Below are 17,500 nucleotides of genomic sequence, written 5' to 3' on the forward strand. Positions count from 1 at the left end.
GTGTGTGTGTGTACCTGGCTGTGGAAGTTGAGCATGGTGGTGGTCTCGATGTGTGTGTGTGTGTGTGTGTGTGTGTGTGTGTGTGTACCTGGCTGTGGAAGTTGAGCATGGTGGTGGTCTCGATGTGTGTGTGTGTGTGTGTGTGTGTGTGTGTGTGTGTACCTGGCTGTGGAAGTTGAGCATGGTGGTGGTCTCGATGTGTGTGTGTGTGTGTGTGTGTAAACACACACCTGGCTGTGGAAGTTGAGCATGGTGGTGGTCTCGATGTGTGTGTGTGTGTGTGTGTGTGTATGTGTGTGTGTGTGTGTACCTGGCTGTGGAAGTTGAGCATGGTGGTGGTCTCGATGTCCTTCTTGCCGAGGATCTCCATCTTGACGGGCGCGGCGGGGAACTTGCCGGAGAAGTAGTCGAGGAAGTCGGGCAGGTATGCGGCGGCGCCGTGCACGATGCCCATCACGTAGTGGGCGGCGCCGGCCGAGTCCTCGCCGAACGCCAGCGTGACGAACTCGTGCGCGAAGCGCTGCAGCTGCGCGGCCGTTAAACCCGCCAGCTCACGGCTATACGCGTGCAGCACGAGAGCGCCCCCGTTAGGCTGCTGCTCCACGTGCACCAGACGCCCGAACTCCATCGCCTCCACGCCCGGCAGTCGGCACGACGACGACGCCCCCGACGACGACGACGACGACGACGACGCGCCCTTAGCGACCTCCGCGGCGGCGGCGGGGGTGGAGCCAGAGCTCAGTAGTCCCCGTGGCGACGAACTCTTCTCCTGCTTGACGACGGCGCCGCCCTGGAGGACGGGCAGCGGGGGCTTGAAGGAGGCGGAGTTAGAGCAGGAAGAGGCGGAGTTAGAGCAGGAAGAGGCGGGGTTAGCGCAGGAAGAGGCGTGGCCTGTGGGCAGGTCGGTCTGGCTGGAGCGGTGGTGCATCTTGGGCCGTCGCCGCTTCTCCTCCTCGCGCCGCCGCTTGCGCTTTTTCTTCTTCACCTTCTTGATCTGCAGCTCCTCCAGACTCAGCTTGGGCTTGGCCTTCTCCCCTACACACACACACACCACACACACACACACACACACACACACACACGTTAGGATGCATAAAGACATAAAGATATGTGCACACACACACACTCACACGTTACAAGACAAAGATATGGGCATACGCGTCGCACACACACACACACACACACGTTAGGATGCATAAAGACATACAGATATGTGCACACACACACACTCACACGTTACAAGACAAAGATATGGGCATACGCGTCGCACACACACACACACACACACGTTAGGATGCATAAAGACATACAGATATGTGCACACGCGCAAACACACACACACACACACAAACACACGTTAGGATACATAGACACAAAGATATGTGCACACACACACACACACGTAAGGATACATAATGCATGTATGCATGTGTGTGTGTGTGCATATATCTGTGTGTGTTTGTGTTTCTGTGTTCACAAGTCTGGGGTCTCTTAGAAATGTCCATTCCACTCCATTATAGACACAAAACCAGCTGAGATCAGTAACATAGCAGTAACATGTCTGTGTGTGTGTGTGTGTGTGTGTGTGTGTGTGTGTGTGTGTGTGTGTGTGTCTGTGTGTGTGTGTGTGTGTGTGTGTGTGTGTGTGTGTGAGTGGCAACCGCAGCTTATCCGCCATTCCAGTCAAATGCCCCACTACACACACACACACACACACACACACACACACACCACCCTGAGTAAGCATGACAGCAGCAGACCAGACAGCTATTTAAACCAAGCAGTCTACAAACAAACACACACACACACACACACACAGCTCAGACACAAACACATCAGATAGGATCTGCCACAGCTAGTACACGCACACAACCGCCCACACACACACACACACACAGCACGAGACAGAGCAGCAGGAATGCCAAAATAGCACAGCAGCTGTAAACAAGCAAACCTACTGTTCCTCCACTCAACCAGAGAGAGGGAGAGGGAGAGAGGGAGAGAGAGAGAGAGAGAGAGAGAGAGAGAGAGAGGGAGAGGGAGAGAGAGAGGGAGGGAGGGAGGGAGAGAGGGAGAGGGAGAGAGAGAGGGAGGGAGGGAGAGAGAGACTAGCCCTTTTCTGACTGCACAGCTAGCCGGTGATTGACGGGCTTTTAGGCAGCTACTCCCGATTGTTCTCACTGTTAGCCGGCTTATTGATGAGGTGTTTTACGCTGGCAATTGTCTTCCTCTGGGGGTACACATATCTCCTCCTCTTATCACCTCCTCTGGGGGTACACATATCTGGGGGTGCACATATCGCCTCCTCTGGGGGTGCACATATCGCCTCCTCTTATCACCTCCTCTGGGGGTACACATATCTGGGGGTGCACATATCGCCTCCTCTGGGGGTGCACATATCAGCTCCTCTGGGGGCGCACTTATCGCCGGCTCGACTGCAGCGCGGATGCGAGCCGGCTATGAGGCGGCTTTGCTGAGACATGGGCGGAGCTGTCGATGACGCGAGTTGTGCGACCCACTGCCCGAAGATTTGAAATCAGCCAACAGCTGACTGTCTATGCTGAGCACAGCTGTCAGATCATCATCATCATGTTACTGTTCACCTAGGCTATTAACACTGGTCATTGTGGTCTATCTAGCACTCTGTTCTTTCAAATGTCAATGGCAATTGATCGAAAATCGCCAAACATCTCGGTCTTCGCTTCAGCATTTATTCATTAATTTGGTAAGATATTGGGAAAAACATATCCTGCTTTATCTACAGCCAGGATAAATTAGACCTTGGCTATGGCTAGCAGCTATGCCTGGTTACACAAGCTTGGTCAAATAACCATTGACAACGTATTTCGTTACAGCATGTATATCATACCCACCCTAAGGTTTAAGAAACATAACAATGTTGTCCAATTTTAGTTTAATGCATTTTTCTGAATTTGAGAGGTCTCCTTATGAGGGTAGGCTCTGCATTTAAAATGGCTAATCGCTAATCGCAATTAGCATCGTTGGTTTAAACTTTGCAAAGCTGTTTTATTGTACACAAAAATACTGATTGTAACTGCTGTTAGGAAGACAGTTTGGAATCTGGCAGACGTGAAGGCAGTGAAGGGTATAATGATAATATGACACTTTATGACACAGATTATTTTCAATAACTAGCCTACTCCTCCAGATTGATCGTCATTATTGACACCGTCAGGGTATCATTTAACAAGAGAGGGAGACAGAGAGCTGCACCATTGTTTGGAGAATGACAGTAGTGTCACGAGACTTCGACGCCTATGTTGTACGTCACTGTTCAACTTCACACCCAGTTCTTGCATGTTTACGCCTACACCGAGGCGGCTTTTGGAATATCGCGCTTCCTGTTCACAGAGACCTAGCCGGCTAATGGCCGGTTATACCTAGCCGCGGATGAGCCGTCTTTCTGTCAGAAAAGGGCTAGTGAGAGGACACGGACACGGGCACGCACACACACACACACACGCGCACACACACACACACCTCAAGAAAAACACAAACACTGTCTGCGGTCCACGGACACACATACCTCTGCCATGCACAAATACTCTCACCCACACACTTCTAACAAATTCCTTAAAAGCAGGATTAGAATGTATAAAGAGGGTAAAGGAGGAACTCTATGATAACGGAACCCCTAGGGTAACGGAACTCTAGGGTAACGGAGGAACTCTATGAAAACTGAACGCCTAGGGTAACGGAACTCTAGTGTAACGGAACTCTAGGGCAGTGGCTCTCAAACCTTTCACAGTCAGTGCCACCTCAGAGAGCAATCGACTCTCCAAGTACCACCATTAGGAGCAGCATTGAGTTATAGGAGCGCGGGCCAATCTAAATATAGTTTACATTGTACATACTATGTTGCATGGTTTTGTTTTGTTTTTCAAGAAAGATGTATAAATATAATATTTATATATCATTTGAAGTGATTATTTTGTCTTCATGAAATAAAACATCTTGGAGACTCCCAGAGTACCACAACAGAGAGTCTGCGTACCACCAGTGGTACCCGTACCACAGTTTGAGAACCACTGCTCTAGGGTAAAGGGTGTGACTGGGAACTCTAGGGTAACAGAACTCTAGGGTAAAGGAACTCTAGGGTAAAGGAACTCTAGGGTAACAGAACTCTAGGGTAAAGGGTGTAACTGGGGAACTCTAGGATAAAAGGACAGACATTTACAACAAAACATTATATGCAACACCCTAAAATAATACTTGATGCACTGACATTTTTAAAGCTGGACATTTCTTTTCTCTAAGAATGATGAGGGGAGGAGAAAGGGGAAAAAGGAGGAGAGATCGAGCTATGAAAAGGCCCAGCCGCAGCGGTCATCACTGATCAATTAACACACACACAGAGATATGGGACATCAGCAGGTATTAATAGCTTAGAGCTCACCATCCTGCCCAGACACATAATCATATAGAGAGAGAGAGAGAGAGAGAGAGAGAGAGAGAGAGAGAGAGAGAGAGAGAGAGAGAGAGAGAGAGAGAGAGAGAGAGAGAGAGAGAGGGAGGGGAGAGGAGGGAGAGGGAGAGGGAGAGACATAACAGCAAGGGAGAGAGGGAGAGAGGGAGGGGAGAGGAGGGAGAGATAAAGAAGACACTGGAGGGTGTTCCATCTCAGCCCTAGTGTGCTGATTGGTCAGAGGGTGTTCCGTCTCAGCCCTAGTGTGCTGATTGGTCAGAGGGTGTTGGCCGCTGAACCTCATTTGCGATCACGTGCACACACACACACACACACCCACCCCTGTCCACTCCCGTCTGAGGTTGGTCTGGGCCGTATTCTAAACGCATTTTATCTTACCGCTAGGAGCACTCCTAAATCGCACTAGAAGACTTTAGCTAGGGGGGTTCTCTTAAAAGTTATTCACAAATAACGTGAAAATGCCACAACATTCTCATAGAGCTCAATGCAAATCAAACCCGCTAATAGGCTAATTGGAAAAAAAAAGAAAAAAAAAAAAAAACCCAAGCCAATCTCTAGGCATAGTGAAGGGTATGTGGGGCTATTTTAATTCCAAAGGCCGAGGGAATTTTATCAGGATGCATAGTATCCTGGATCCATGAAATAACCTTTTAAAAAAAAAAAAAAATCTGCCTGACTATGGGAATTTAACATAGGGGTTCCAATACGTATGCCCCTGTATTTTAAGGAAGAACATGTGTTTATTAACGATACATTATTTCATTTACAAAGAGAATTGATGTCCTAAAAAGGTTGGAGATTCTTCTTTTTTTTTTTAAATCTAAGGCGACATTAAAAAGAATCAAACTTTAGCGACCAGGCATGATAATAAGATGTCAACAAGCAGTGACCTAGCCCACAGTAGCCTAGGAGTAGTTATTCTCCACTTAGCGAGACACGGCAGGTGTAGCCTAATGTTTTGCTTCAGTTTGCCACCCTAGCATACTCTTTCACACTACTACAACAACAAAGTCCGATTTACACATTTAGGTGTTTATTTCATTACCTTTTGTCTACTCACGCCTGTAGGATATATTTCTTCTAAATTCGCCAAAAGTTAGCATTCTAACGTTTCATACATTACTGCGACCGTGATACAAAACAGATCCTGCGTGGTGTCATTGGAAAGCTGCGTTTCTCCTGTATAAGGGTGTGCAATCCAAATATGGACACTTCCTTCGTATCCGCAAGCAATCGCGAAAGTTCAAAGACGAGTGTAGACTGAGAACGCACATCATTGGCTGTTAGTTTTCTGTTGTTGTCATTTTCCAGTAAAAACATCTCAGTCTAGGCTATGTAGCAGCTATATGTACACCTACATTTCCAGTTATATACTTATCAGTATTCTGAAGATATTTACCGTTGGATATTTAATGTGAAGAAAAAAATAGGTGTTCTTACAGTGCATTTCTATTAGTAGTGTGTGAAATGAATGTCCCACACTGAGAAGCATTAGCATGATACTGCAACTGAAATTAGACTTGAAGAAGAATCTGTCTGCTCACATTTTTTACCAGCCATACCATTATTGATAAGTTGATTATATTTCCATATTAACATGTTCTATTAAAGAAAAGAAAGAAAATAGCTCTTTGAGTGTACTGTAAAGTGGTTAGAAGAAATGAAATCGGAATCGGCTAAAATCTGTATCGGCGGGTCAAATTCTATGAAAAATCGGAATCGGACAAAAAATTGCAATCGGTGCATCTCTAGTGCCGGTGTTCTAATGTATATTCTACTCTGGTGTTCCAAGGCCGGCTAAATAAACGTTAAAATGTCTAGCACCCTAGAGTAGCACGGTAAAGTGCACACACACCACCACAAGACGGCTCTGCTCAGGCTAAACAGCAGATCTTTCACAAGAAGATTTTGGGAAGCACAGATTCAACACAGATCTTGTCAGAGTGGTGAAACACACTCCCACCACTGACATTATATTGAGGAAAAAGTGTAGCCAAGCCAGCTCAGGTAGCTCAGTGTAGCCAGACGGACCTCTGGTAGGCCTACGACTAGTCACACCTTTATGGAGCAGACGGACCTTAGGTTGGCCTACGACTAGCCATACCTTTATGGAGCAGACGGACATTAGGTTGGCCTACGACTAGTCACACCTTTATGGAGCAGACGGACCTTAGGTTGGCCTACGACTAGTCACACCTTTATGGAGCAGACGGACCTTAGGTTGGGCTACGACTAGTCATACCTTTGTGGAGCAATTTGACCTCGCCGTTCTCCCTCTTGATCACGTTGGACAGTTTGAGTTTCTTCTTCTCCCTCTCCTTCTCTCTCTCCTTATGCAGGTCTTTCTCCTTCTTCTCTTCCTTATTCAAGTCTTTCTCCTTCTTCTCCTCTTTATGCAGATCTTTCTCCTCCTTCTTCTCCTTGTGAAGGTCTTTCTCCTTCTTCTCTTCTTTATGCAGGTCTTTCTCCTCCTTCATCTCTTTATGCAGGTCTTTCTCCTTCTTCTCTTCTTTATGCAGGTCTTTCTCCTTCTTCTCTTTATGCAGATCTTTCTCCTCCTTCTTCTCTTTATGCAGGTCTTTCTCCTCCTTCTTCTCTTTATGCAGGTCTTTCTCCTTTTCCTTATGCAGATCTTTATATATTTCTTTATGCAGATCTTTCTCCTTATGCATTTCTTTTTCTTTATGCATTTCCTTGTGCATTTCTTTATGCAATTCTTTTTCTTTATGCATCTCCTTGTGCATTTCTTTATGCATCTCTTTCTTTTTCTCGCGCTCTCGCTCGCGCTCCCGGTCTCGATCCTTCAGCTTGTCCTTGTTGATGTGCTCTGGTGAAAGACCACAAGAACACACAGATGAGCAGAGAGGACAAACACACACACACCAGACCAGACCAACACCCACACACATCTTAACACAGGACAACAGTTGTGTATTAAGACTAGATAACACAGGAAACAGTTGTGTATTAATACTAGATAACACAGGACAACAGTTGTGTATTAAGACCTTAGTGAACACAGGCCAACAGTTGTGTATTAAGACCTTAGTGAACACAGGCCAACAGTTGCGTAGAGTGAACAAAGGACAACAGTAGTGTATTAAGACCTTAGTGAACGTTGTGTATTGACACCTTAGTGAACGTTGTGTACTGAGACTAGTGAACGTTGTGTACTGAGACTAGTGAACGTTGTGTACTGAGACTAGTGAACGTTGTGTACTGAGACTAGTGAACGTTGTGTACTGAGACTAGTGAACGTTGTGTATTGAGACCTTAGTGAACGTTGTGTATTGAGACTAGTGAACGTTGTGTATTGAGACTAGTGAACGTTGTGTATTGAGACCTTAGTGAACGTTGTGTACTGAGACCTTAGTGAACGTTGTGTACTGAGACTAGTGAACGTTGTGTACTGAGACCTTAGTGAACGTTGTGTACTGAGACTAGTGAACGTTGTGTATTGAGACTAGTTTACCGTCATTAGCATGCTGCACACAATTGATATAAACTCTTGCATTCAAGTTGACTGATCGTGATCATTGCAATACCAATGTTTTCCAACTCCCAAGACTCAAAAGGACAAGTTCCAAGGAGAAAAAGTATTACACACAAACATCTAGAAACAGCTCTAGGATCAGGCCACTTCATTAAAGACACACACATCTAGAAACAGCTCTAGGATCAGGCCACTTCATTAAAGACACACACATCTAGAAACAGCTCTAGGATCAGGCCACTTCATTAAAGACACACACATCTAGAAACAGCTCTAGGATCAGGCCACTTCATTAAAGACACACACATCTAGAAACGGCTCTAGGATCAGGGCTTAGAGTGCAGAGCTGACACTACTTATTTGTTTAACAAGAGGACAAGCGCTTCAAGATATGAAAATCTAGAAACAGCTCTGTATTCTAATATGAGGACGGCGTTAACATATGAAAATACTCTGCGCTGTAGCACAAGGATGAGGGCTTAAGGTGTGTGTGTGTGTGTGTGTGTGTGTGTGTGTCCTTTCCAGCGTATACTTATCACATGTAATTGGCACCGAACGCTCACAGCTGCTGTGGCTCTATTGTAAGGGTGTACATTAACAGTGTACCGTAATTTCACAACTATTAGCCGCAGTTTATACACTGATTTTGCATAACTTCTTCAGTGATGGAGCTAAATACACAGCTGTTACCATGGTGCTCATGTAGTTTTGTTTTTTTAACCTAAAACACTGTCCTGCGGCGTATACACAATGCGGCTAATTCACTGGACATCACTGTAGTTTACTAGCCTGGCCTGGCCTGGTCTAATCCGGCTAATTCACTGGACAGTACTGTAGTTTACTAGCCTGGCCTGGCCTGGTCTAATCCGGCTAATTCACTGGACAGTACTGTAGTTTACTAGCCTGGCCTGGCCTGGTCTAATCCGGCTAATTCACTGGACATTACTGTAGTTTACTGGCCTGGCCTGGCCTGGTCTAATCCAGCTAATTCACTGGACATTACTGTAGTTTACTGGCCTGGGCTGGCCTGGTCTAATCCGGCTAATTCACTGGACATTACTGTAGTTTACTAGCCTGGCCTGACCTAGTCTAATCCGGCTAATTCACTGGACATTACTGTAGTTTACTAGCCTGGCCTGGCCTGGTCTAATCCGGCTAATTCACTGGACATCACTGTAGTTTACTGGCCTGGGCTGGGCTGGTCTAATCCGGCTAATTCACTGGACATTACTGTAGTTTACTAGCCTGGCCTGACCTAGTCTAATCCGGCTAATTCACTGGACATTACTGTAGTTTACTAGCCTGGTCTGGTATAATCCGGCTAATTCACTGGACATTACCGTAGTTTACTAGCCTGGGCTGGCCTGGTCTAATCCTAACCACTCACTGGACTTTCTGTGGTGAACATGATTAACTCTAAGGACTTGTGACTGTTCACAAAATAAAAAAAATAAAAAAAATAATAATAATAATAATAATAAAAGTAAACCCATAATAAATTGTGTCAAATACGTCAATTTAAACAAACCTTGAGTCAGATGGAATGCTTTTATTTACTTTAGATTTCCAAATACTAACTGAATGCTCCAAAGCCTGCTTTTGATATGAAATAGATCCATTGCTCAGCCCTAGTGTGTGTGTGTGTGTGAGAGAGAGAGAGAGACCAAGAGAACAGTCCCGATTCAGAGTGTGCGCGTGTGTGTCCAGATTCAGCGTGGAACCAACCGACAGGATCGTTGTTTCTCCTCTTCTGGAAGCAAATTCGCAAGATAGCAATTACTAGCAGTCTTCAGCCATCACACACACACAATTACTAGCAGTCTTCAGCCATCACACACACACAGTTTCTGAAAGCCTTTAATTTCAGAGCTAATTTGGCATCTCTATCTCCTGCCTGGTCTGAAGACCAGTCTGTGTGTCTCTCTCTCACACACATACACACACGAGTTGCTGTAGCTGGTCTGTCTGACACCAAAAAGCTTAAGACTATTCAAAATCCAGGGCCTGACTTCTTCCTCGCTCTAAGACACACACACACACACTAACAGTCTTATAATGGCCAAAAGGTAATATTGAGGAGCGATACCTCGTCATAAGCTGACAGCTAATAATGACCTCATCACAAATCACTTTCACCAGCAACAGTGTGTGTACACAGCCACTCGCCTCAGTAGGCGTTTACTGGCATGTGTTCAGTGTGTTTACAGGCGTGTGTTCAGTGTGTTTACAGGCGTGTGTGTGTGTGTTCAATATGTGTTTACACGCGCGTGTGTGTGTGTGTTAAGTGTGTTTACAGTCGTATGTGTGTAGTGTGTTTACAGTTGTGTGTGTAGTGTGTTTACAGTCGTGTGTGTGTAGTGTGTTTACAGTTGTGTGTGTGTGTATATTGTGTTTACAGTCGTGTGTGTTCAGTCTGTGTTCACAGGCGTGTGTGTTCAGTAGGTGTTTACTGGCATGTGTTCAGTGTGTTTACAGGCGCGCGTGTGTTCAGTACATGTTTACAGGCGTGTGTGTGCGCGGATGCGCGTGTGTGTAGTGTGTTTACAGGCGTGGGTGTGTGTTCAATATGTGTTTACGCGTGTGTGTGTGTGTGTGTGTGTGTGTTAAGTGTGTTTACAGTCGCGTGTGTTCAGTATGTGTTCACAGGCATGTGTTCAGTGTTTTTACAGGTGTGTGTAGTGTGTTTACAGTCGTGTGTGTGTAGTGTGTTTACAGTCGTGTGTGTGTGTATTGTGTTTACAGTCGTGTGTGTGTTCAGTATGTGTTCACAGGCGTGTGTGTTCAGTAGGTGTTTACTGGCATGTGTTCAGTGTGTTTACAGGCGCGTGTGTGTGTTCAGTAGGTGTTTACAGGCGTGTGTGTGCGCGGCTGCGCGTGTGTGTAGTGTGTTTACAGGCGTGGGTGTGTGTTCAATATGTGTTTACGCGTGTGTGTGTTAAGTGTGTTTACAGTCGCGTGTGTGTTCAGTATGTGTTCACAGGCATGTGTTCAGTGTTTTTACAGGTGTGTGTGTGTTCAGTATATGTTTACAGGCGTGTGTGCGCGTGTGTGTAGTGCATTTACAGGTGTGTGTGTTCAGTATGTGTTTACAGTCGTGTGTGTGTAGTGTGTTTACAGGCGTGACTGTGCGCATGTGTAGTGCATTTACAGGCGCGTGTGTGATCAGTATGTGTTCACAGGCGTGTGTGTGTGATCAGTATGTGTTCACAGGCGTGTGTGTGTGTTAAGTGTGTTTACAGTCGTGTGTGTGTAGTGTGTTTACAGGCGTGTGTGCGCGGGTGTGTAGTGCATTTACAGGCGTGTGTGTGTTCAGTATGTGTTCACAGGCGTGTGTGTGTGTGTGTTAAGTGTGTTTACAGTCGTGTGTGTGTAGTGTGTTTACAGCCGTGTGTGTGTTAAGTGTGCTTACAGGCATGTGTATGTTCAGTTTGTGTTCACAGGCATGTGTGTATGTTCAGTATGTGTTCACAGGTGTGTATGTGTGTTGTGTGTTTACAGGCGTGTGTGTTTGTGTTCAGTATGTGTTCACAGGCGTGTGTGTGTGTTTACAGGCGTGTGTATGTGTTGCGTGTTTACAGGCGTGTGTATGTGTTGTGTGTGTTCAGTATGTGTTCACAGGTGTGTATGTGTGTTGTGTGCTTACAGGCGTGTGTGTGTGTGTGTTAAGTGTGTTCACAGGCGTGTGTGTTCAGTATGTGTTCACAGGTGTGTGTGTGTTGTGTGTTTACAGGCGTGTGTGTGTGTTTACAGGTGTGTGTGTGTGTGTGTAGTGTGTTTACAGGCGTGTGTGTTCAGTATGTGTTTACAGGCGTGTGTGTGTGTTCAGTATGTGTTCACAGGTGTGTGTGTGTTGTGTGTTTACAGGCGTGTGTGTGTGTGTTTACAGGTGTGTGTGTGTGTGTGTGTGTAGTGTGTTTACAGGTGTGTGTGTGTGTGTAGTGTGTTTACAGGTGTGTGTGTGTGTTCAGTATGTGTTCACAGGTGTGTATGTGTGCAGTGTGTTTACAGGTGTGTGTGTGTGTTTACAGGTGTGTGTGTGTGTGTGCTGACTGCTAATAATCACCTTATTACAGATCACTTTCACCACCAACAGTGTGTGTGTGTTCACAGGCGCGCGCGTGTGTGTGTGTGTGTGTGTTCAGTATGTGTTTAGGAGGTGTGTGTGTTCAGTATGTGTTTATGTGCATAGGAGGGGGGTGTGTGTGTTCAGTATGTGTTTAGGAGGTGTGTGTGTTCAGGCGTGTTTGCTGACTGCTAATAATCACATTATTACAGATAACTTTCACCACCAACAGTCACTTCAGTCAATGATCAGTCATATCGCTGTTCAGTATGTGTTTAGATGTGTGTGTGTGTGTTCAGAGTGTTTAGTGTTTGTATGTGTGTGTATGTGTGTGTGTGTGTATGTATGTGTGTTCACAGGTCAGTCATATCGTTGGGCGTGCAATAATAACCATGTTTCACAGAACACTAGAGAGGAAATTGTGCTCATCTGAGGTGTGTGTGTGTGTGTGTGTGTGTAGATCAGAACACTACAGAGGATATTGTGCTCATCTGAGATGCAGTTGTGAGTTAAACAAGTTTAGTGTGTCTCACACACTGACCCCTGCATGTGGACTTGACCCAACGAAAAGAAATGTAGGCGTGTGTGTAGTGCTTAGTGTGTTTCCAGCTGTGTGTGCTGAGTGTGTGTCTACGGGAATGCGAGTTCAGTGAGTGTTCCAACGGTGTGTGTGTGTGTGTGTGTTTTAACAGGCATGTGTGTTCACTGGTGTGTGTGTTTATAGACTTGTATGTGTTCAGTGCGTGTGTGTGTGTTCAGTGTGTGTGTGTTCAGTGTGTGGTTACAGGCAGGTGTGCTTATAGACTTGTTTGTGTTCAGTGTGTGTGTGTTCAGTGTGTTTACAGGCGAGTGCGTGTTTATACACTTGTATGTGTTCAGCGTGTGTGTGTTCAGTGTGTGCTTACAGAAGTGTGTGTGTTTATAGGCTTGTGTGTGTTCAGTGTGTGTGTGTGTGTGTGTGTGTGCACACTGTGTGCTCACAGGCGAGTGCATGTTTATACACTTGTGTGTGTTCAGTGTGTGTGTGTGTGTGTGTTCAGTGTGCGCTTACAGGCGTGTTCGTGTATGTGTATATGATGTTGTAAGTGTGTGTTGATGTTATAAGTGTGAGTGTGTGTGTGCGTGCGTGTGTGTGTGCATTTACAGGCATGTGTGTGTATAGGTGTGTGAAGTTAAGTGTGTTCCTTCTGGTCAAGGCAAAATGATGACACGCTCAGTGTGAAGAGTTCTACTCATTACTGTCCAATCAGGTTGCCCGGCATCGCCCCAAGTGACCAATAACATCGCTCGAGTGACATCGCCCAAGTGACCAGTGGCATCAGACGCCAACGAGGTTAATGGGGCTCCTGCAGCGCCGACCACACACACACACACACACACACACACACACACACACACACACAGTTAAACACATGCCTGCACACACATGCAATACTCTGGGAGCCCTGTGGCATAGTTATTTCAAACTAACAAAACTGCAAGAGAGAGAGTACACCATGTGCTGATGCGAGAAGAGGGGTGTGTGTCCGTGTAAAGGGGTGTGTGTGTGTCCTTCCGTGTAAAGGTGTGTGTGTGTGTGTGTCCTTCAGTGTAAAGGTGTGTGAAATGAGCGCCAACAGCTCGGTGATGAGGCACGGGTCGTCTGCGTGGCGCTGGGTAGACGCGAGTGAAGAGCTCGTGCTCCTCCGGTCCCGTTCTGGGGGCGTGGTGCGAAAACAGCACTTAATGGCGGGCGATTGTTTATAGCCAACACTGGAACACCGCGTGCGTGCGTGCGCCGTGGCTGCTGCTGCCACCCAGGGCACAACGACGCCTCACGAAATCCACCACATTCACCAATATTACCAAACATCCCGTTAAGAGCGCGAGGAATAACGACTGGCACGCGTATGAGCGCCAGCTTACCACGAATTCCACTCTCGAACACTCGTGTTGGTGAAATGGAAACTATGTGTCTTTTCAGCGCGCATCAAATTGTAACATATGTTTCCAAAAATCACTCCTTTGGGCTACAGTGGCCAGAAATCGCACCAAAATAGCTGGCGGGGACAATTCATGGGAGTGTAATACGCCATTTAACGGTGGAGCTCTTGATATAACCGCAGGTTCAGCACGAGTACATCCGCAGCCATTAGGCACGCGAGCTCAAGAAAGCGATTTAAAACTCGGTTGAGTAACAAACGCGCTTCAAATGGGGCCAATCGCTCCACATCTAACCGAAAGTTGCGATCACGGGCATTAATACAATATAAACAACGGCGACCAACACTCCCAGCACACGTTATTTTTGCATCAAACCATAGAAATGTATCGCAGGTCCAGCCACATTGCAATAACACGCACACACTTCTTGGGCCCACATGCGTGTGTAGTCCGCTCCGAGTAGCAAACTGGTGGCTAGTTCGCTAGTGCTAGCTAAAAGGTAGCTGGCCTGTTCTACGTTAGCAAGCTAACGTACATAAAAAACACAAGCAAGAGTACAGCTCAAGTGCAAAGCCACCAACTATCACAAAGATGCACCCACAGAGCAAGCAAACTACTGGTAAGTTGGTTTGTTGACACACTACAGCGGAGGTTAACAAGTTACAAGTAAACAACTTAAGGCGAAGGGCTAAGCTAACTAGCTATAGCTAAACCCTCTGACATTCGCCTTACCTTTCTGTACCAACTTCACCTCGCCGTTCTCCTTCTTCAGTCCGGGGACGAGCAGGCTGCTGACATTATTTTCCGCGGGTGGCTTATGTTTTTTCTTCTCCTTCTCCTTTTCCCGTTTTTCCTTGAGCTTTTTAGGCTTCGGTGGAGACGCGAGGAATGCGCTCTGCTTGAACACTTTGTGAAGGGGCGGTTGGGCTGGCGCCGTCGGGTTGCTCGACTTGATGGGACCGAAGCTCCATGTTGTCGGACTGCCATAACTCTGCTTCTGGTGCTGCTTGTCTGCTATGCCGCCGCCTCCTCCGCCTTCCCCGTTCAGTTTCTTGGGTTTCAGGCTTTTCTCGTCGTTTCGCACTTTCTTCGCCGGTGGAGGGTGGTGGTCGCGTGAAGACTGCGGTCGATTTTCCGTCGTGGCTTTCGGTTCTTTCGGTTTGGACAGCGGGGTTTTATTCGCTGCACCAAAGTGAATGAAGCTCACTGACTCCGCCATCTTGGGGCTTTCTCTATTTACTCTCTCGAGCGCTACTGCTGTTTGTGTAAAAGGCAGGGAGGGGGCGGGGCATCACAGAGACTGACAGGTGACGTAGTCTGGGGGCGGGCACTGTGTCTACGTGAGCCGATTGGTGGGAGGAGAAATGGAACACCGGGACGTGTCGCATAACGCGGGAAAGACTGCAGAGCGCCTCAATGAAAGACGTCACTGCCCTCTGGAATAAGCTCGCCAAACACCAGGCATCAGTTTCAACACAAACGCACAAAAAGATGCGATCTCTCTTCTCCTGCTGATAGTGTCTCTGTTGCACCCTCCTCTGTGCGCCCCCACCAAAGATAGCGTGCTTGCACTTCATTTGGGAAACGTGATGTAACTCGGTGAGTGTGTGGACTTGATTATGCTGCGCGTGCATCTGATGTCTCTCCCCTGAAGCGCACGCGGTTGCTGCCCGCGCCCCTGGCGCAATGAACCACACACACACACACACACACACACACACACTGTCCTCTCACTTCAAGGGAATTCCGCTGGCAGTGGCACGGACTCTCTCTCATCATGAATATGTGTGTGTGTGTGTGTGTGTGTGTGTGTCCAGTGAACAGGAGATTTGCCAGAGCCTCTGGCTGATACGACTGTTTAAACAGAGTGTGTGTAGGCTATGTGTGTGTGTGTGTGTGTGTGTGTGTGTGTGTGTGTGTGTGTGTGTGTGTGTGTGTGTGTGTGTGTGTGTGTGTGTGTGTGTGTGTGTGTGATCATTTATCAGGGCTTTATCATGGCCTTCTCTGAGGATCATCAACCCTCATCACACTCCCAATCAACTAGCAGCAGCTGTTGTTTAATTCATCTGGATGTAGGCTACGGTTGTTGTTTAATTCAATGTTCAATGTGTCTTCAGGAATGTGATGAAGAAGACCTGCTCAGGTCAGGGGTTTGTGTGTGTGTGTGTGTGTGTGTGTGTGTGTGTGTGTGTCTGTGTGTGTGAAAGAGAGAGAGAGTCACCCCTGCCTCAGAGAATCAAACAAGTGTGAGCAGAAGATAACTGGTGGGGATCAGAAGGTGTGTGTGTGTGTGTGTGTGTGTGTGTGTGTGTGTGTGTGTGATGCTCAGTCTAGGATATAACTTAGTAATGATCAATAATGCAATAATGGCCAATAAGTAGGCCTATAATTATGATTGGGCTGTCAGTCGATTAAAAAAATAATCTAATTAATGACATACGCTGTGATTCATTCATTTAAATTAAAACAATAGCCTATATATATTGAAATTGAAATATTTAAAACACTTACACAACAATATCAATCTCAAATGAAAAGTAGCTTTCACTTATTTACAAATGTAAGAATCTGAGTGGAAATTTCTAAAGTACAATCTTAAATGAAATTCATTTATATTTTTTAAGAACAACTTGAGAGGATAAAAGTGGAATTTGCTGGGAAATATTGGCCACTTCTGAACATCTCATCCTAGTGGCCACTACACTTCTGAACATATCATCCTAATATATAGTGGCCACTACAGTGGCATGTTTTATATGCAAATCACAGATGAGTGGTTGTGGGCTGGGCTGATGCCCTGGAGACCAACATACCACAACATTTTATCTTGGGAGCGACAATCGCTTATTTCCCATAAGTCTTGTGGGGCGACGGTGTTTCCATGTCCCTGGTTTCCCATAAGTCTTGTGGGGCGACGGTGTTTCCATGCCCCTGGTTTCCCGTAAGTCTTGTGGGGCGACGGTGTTTCGATGTCCCGGACATCGTTGGCCAAACATTCAGGAAAGTGGTCATAATAAATTATCCTGTCTCCGAGAGAGTGTGTAGGGGTGTGTGAGTGTGTTGGGGTGTGTGAGTGTGTGTGGGGGTGGGGTGTTGGGTGTGTGAGTGTGTGTATGTGTGTTGGGGTGTGTGTATGTGTGTAGGGGTGTGTGAGTGTGTTGGGGTGTGTGAGTGTGTGTGGGGGTGTTTGAGAGTTTAGGGGTGTGTGAGTGTGTGTAGGGGTGTGTGAGTGTGTGTAGGGGTGTGTGAGTGTGTAAGTGTGTAGGGGTGTGTGTGAGTGTGTAGGGGGTGTGTGTGTGTGTGAGTGTGTAGGGGTGTGAGTGTGTTTGAGTGTGTTATGTGTGTAGGGGTGTGTGAGTGTGTGTAGGGGTGTGTGAGTGTGTGTATGTGTGTAGGGGTGTGTGAGTGTGTGGGGGTGTTTGAGAGTGTAGGGGGGTGTGAGTGTGTGTAAGGGTGTGTGTGAGTGTTGTGGGGGTGTTTGGAGTGTAGTGTGTGAGGGTGTGAGTGTGTGTAGGGGTGTGTGAGTGTGTGTAGGGGTGTGTGAGTGTAGGGGTGTGTGTGTGTGTAGGGGTGT

General features: G+C 46.7%; 1 protein-coding gene across 1 annotated transcript in view; it reads right to left on the reverse strand.

Moving 5' to 3' along the window:
* LOC134061952 (lysine-specific demethylase RSBN1L-like) overlaps nucleotides 1-15,187 on the reverse strand; it is a 31,803-nt gene extending 16,616 nt beyond the window's left edge. The window contains exons 1-3 of the mRNA XM_062517799.1: nucleotides 14,659-15,187; nucleotides 6,690-7,274; nucleotides 311-1,035 (exon numbers count right to left, since the gene is read on the reverse strand). Of these exons, the coding sequence (XP_062373783.1) occupies nucleotides 311-1,035; nucleotides 6,690-7,274; nucleotides 14,659-15,145 (1,797 nt within the window). The 5' untranslated portion in view covers nucleotides 15,146-15,187. The remainder of the gene's footprint in view (nucleotides 1-310; nucleotides 1,036-6,689; nucleotides 7,275-14,658) is intronic.
* Nucleotides 15,188-17,500: the final 2,313 nt, after the last annotated feature.

The sequence above is a fragment of the Sardina pilchardus genome, chromosome 17, assembly GCF_963854185.1.
Source record: "Sardina pilchardus chromosome 17, fSarPil1.1, whole genome shotgun sequence".
Lineage (NCBI taxonomy): Eukaryota > Metazoa > Chordata > Actinopteri > Clupeiformes > Clupeidae > Sardina > Sardina pilchardus.